The sequence below is a fragment of the Chiloscyllium plagiosum genome, unplaced genomic scaffold, assembly GCF_037043375.1.
Source record: "Chiloscyllium plagiosum isolate Xiang-an unplaced genomic scaffold, Cpla_swu_hap1 HiC_scaffold_40, whole genome shotgun sequence".
Classification (NCBI taxonomy): domain Eukaryota; kingdom Metazoa; phylum Chordata; class Chondrichthyes; order Orectolobiformes; family Hemiscylliidae; genus Chiloscyllium; species Chiloscyllium plagiosum.
The window spans coordinates 38679757-38683268 of NW_028270178.1; the positions used below are offsets into that span (position 1 = coordinate 38679757).

At 40.1% G+C, this 3512-nt stretch overlaps 1 protein-coding gene across 1 annotated transcript; it reads left to right on the top strand.

Moving 5' to 3' along the window:
• The first annotated feature begins 1055 nt into the window (after positions 1-1055).
• Positions 1056-2507, top strand: LOC148138481 (uncharacterized). The gene is made up of 2 exons (XM_087981727.1): positions 1056-1119; positions 1582-2507. Exons 1-2 carry the CDS (start codon positions 1056-1058, stop codon positions 2505-2507), a joined length of 990 nt encoding a protein of 329 aa, XP_087837853.1.
• Positions 2508-3512: the final 1005 nt, after the last annotated feature.

Sequence of the window (3512 nt, forward strand, 5' to 3'; positions counted from 1 at the left end):
CTTGAGTGGAATTTGGGATTAGTCTCGGGATGAGTGAGGTTTTGGTGGAAGACTTGATGGGGAGAATGGCCTCTTCTGTACGATATTAAGCAATGATTGTGTGATATCACATTCCCAACATTCCCAACAGGATGGAAGCATTCTCTAAATTCACTATGAATATCCTTGTTGATTCTCTCCATTCTGCTTTGTTAGTTTCCTGGTTCTAAACGTCCACCTGAAAAGTTTCCATTATCTGGGAGGGGAAGCTTGAGCCTGAGCCAGCTGGGTGAATTTCCCGTGTTAATCTGACACACAGATTTTGCAGAAATCCTAATAATGGTTTGCACACAAAATTCCTTAGAAACTGTGTGTGTGCGTGCGTGTGTGAAAGACTGAGTGTGTACGCATGTTTGCACGCCTGTGTGCACAGGTGTGTGTGTGTGTGTGCGCAAGTGAATGAATGTGTGCACTACCACGCTTCTGCATCATAAGAATGCAGAAATTTACACCAAGTTAGAGTACTTCCTGTGCTTTGTTAGCGTCAAGTTAACATTAATGCTAGATTTCGGTCATCGCCAGGAATATTAGCAGATGCCAACCCGGAGCAATAAATGATCCCATAATTGCTAATGACATTACTCTTTGCACTGTCCTGTGAGACACAAAGCAGCAGTCAGTACCAATATATTCCACTGTCATTCTTAGGCGAAACAATATTATTACGTGAGAGTAAATTGAAGATTTTCTTTCATTAGCATGATTCCACAACAGCAATGACAAAAAGAATGGCCGATTCAGCCTTCACAAAATATTCCCTACACTTTGAGTTAATCTTCCCTTCTCCAGGTTTAATGTTTGGGAATTCCTCCCTGATGATCCAGCCGCACTGAGGTGGAAAGCCATCCCTTGTTTGTTGAAGGACTGCCGCTAATTGTTTTGACAAATGTAACGTATGATCTCATGTAATATCAGGGAGATGGCATAATTTACAAAGGAAGCGAAATTAAGGATCCCAGATGGATTTCACAAGGAGCCAGACAACTTGACGAAATTTTCTCATTCTTAACGTTAGAATGGTAACAATTCAACATATAAAGAACATCTGCTATCCTGTGATTGCAGCCTTTGGCGTTCTTGGTAAGGCAATGTTATTTTTCTTCGTGGACAGTGAAAGTCATGGTGTTCATGTAACAAATTTCAGGAATAGTCCTCATTAGAGAGACGCTTAGAAGGAACTGTGAAAGACAGACTCGGTGATGCACATTTACTCTGTGGCTCCTCCAGGATGAGTATCAACAAAGAAAATCAATCCTGGAAGTTAACGCAATGTTTGTGTCCAAACAGAAAGTTTTGTTGGAATCAAAAATGTTTAGCAATTATCTGGAAATAATTTAGACATTGCCATCAATGAAATATAAAGATTGCTGGAAGAGCACCGACAGTAAATTTTAAATGTAGTTTTGTCATCAAAAGAAACTGTCAGTGCCGTTGCTCTCCATTATAAAAAACAAGTCTTTGGGAAACTGATGTAAAATCACCTCTGACTATGACGCAAACATTTCCTGTGATATCTATTTCTCTTCTCTCTCCTTCTTACAGCAAACCTACTGATCATCGTCATTCTCTCCAGTGGAAATTGTGGACTTTCTAAATGTATCTTGGCTTACATGATTGCCATGGCAACTGCAGATTTCCTCGTGATATTTTTCAATGTCATTGTGTATCACATTTTGAGTTATCACTTTCCACATTCGTTTCTGTACTACACTGCTGTTTGTAAGTTCATTCTCTGCATTAATCCTGCCATATTGGATATGTCTGTGTGGTTCACTGTCTTTTTTACAATTGATCGGTTCATAACGATCTGTTGTCAGACGTTTAAATCAAACTACTGCACAGTGAGAACTGCCACTGTCATTTTAACTACGCTGCCAGCCCTGATTTCTTTGGAGAACATACCCTTCTTGTTTGCATATGAACCCAGCCGAATAATTTCCAAAGTTGCCTGGGGCTGTCGCTCCAATATGGCCTTTTATACATTGCCTGCAGGTGAGGCCTACTCGTTGATGGAAAGTATTTTAGTTGCCTGGCTGCCTTTTTGTTTGATATTACTGTTTAACACTTTGACAATCCAGCGTATTTTAGTGACCAGCAAAGTCCGTAGTGGACTGCGGGGCCTCAACAATGAGAATAGCACCAACCCAGAGATGAAAAGCAGAAGGAAATCAATCGTGTTACTGTTCAGTGTATCAGGCAGTTTTGTCGTATTGTGGCTAACAGCAGTCGTTAACATTTTAACCAGCAAACTCACCACAACAGCATATTACCGAGGGAATCACACAGCTCCAACATATATTGCCACAGAGTCTGGGTACATTCTCATGTATTTGAGTTCCTGTACAAACCCATGTATCTATGTAGCCACACAAACCAAGTTCAGGGAAGAGATGAAGAAGATGATGAAATTTCGTATCCTATTGATTAAAAAAAAAGTTAACCCAAAACTTTCTTCCAAAACCCGTTAATTATCAACATGTGTTCTCACTCAGAATAGCCTATTCTGATGTGGCTGAGGATTGCAATTGTGAAAATTAAACGTTCTCGAAATACATTGTTTCAAGCTGTGTGCCTGCTCATTTCTCAGGGTGAAATAGTCGTCATGGTATTTACCCTGCGTCCAGTCAAATCATTGTCACTGTTTTACCTGCCAGGGTCTAACATCACAACAACCTCTTTTTATTCAGCAGCATCGTTGTTTTAATCCTGAACAGTAGTTCAGCCTCTGAATTGCACAGCCTCACCTCCATTTCCCAGATGGATGGGACTGCCCACTTCTGATTCTATTCTGACCTGCACCTTCTGAAAGAGGGATTGTTAGCTGGTCAGCTTGTTTATGATGTACAGTGATGCGTTCAATCTCTCTCACTGCCTGAGATTACCAGGAAGGACTCTCTGCCTCAATGCAAGGATGGGAAAAAGAATCAGGAAAAAATGTCTGTGTCAGTCTAACAGTTACCGTCGGGGAAAATATTGCTACACTGCTTTTTTCAAAGGAGGTTGTTGCAAGACATTTCGAAATGAAGCAAGGATAGCAGTGCTTTATGAAAAGCAAAACATGATGACAAATTAGTCCATAACCGAGGAGGACAAATCAAGCAGATTGGATAAAGCATGGCCTGCAGATGTTTTGTGTATGAATTTCTAAAGGCCATTTTATAATATTTCCGAAATAATGTTACAATCCGTTCTCACAGCACATTGTGACATTATGAATGTACTAGTTTAGAGTGAGAGTTGAGTCATGATGAGAAACAGATTGAGGGAAAATGTCATTTGCAGGTAACTAAACTGTAACGAGAGATCAGTGCTGTTACATTCATAATCACAAACTGTAGTCACACTAATACAGAGTCAAGAAAGTAAGCAATGAGTCGAACAGTAAGAGTCTCCATCAGGAAGATATAGTTAAGCAGAGATACCAAAAGAAAACAGCTGATGTAGTATAATGCTGTGCATTGTCAATCTCACAT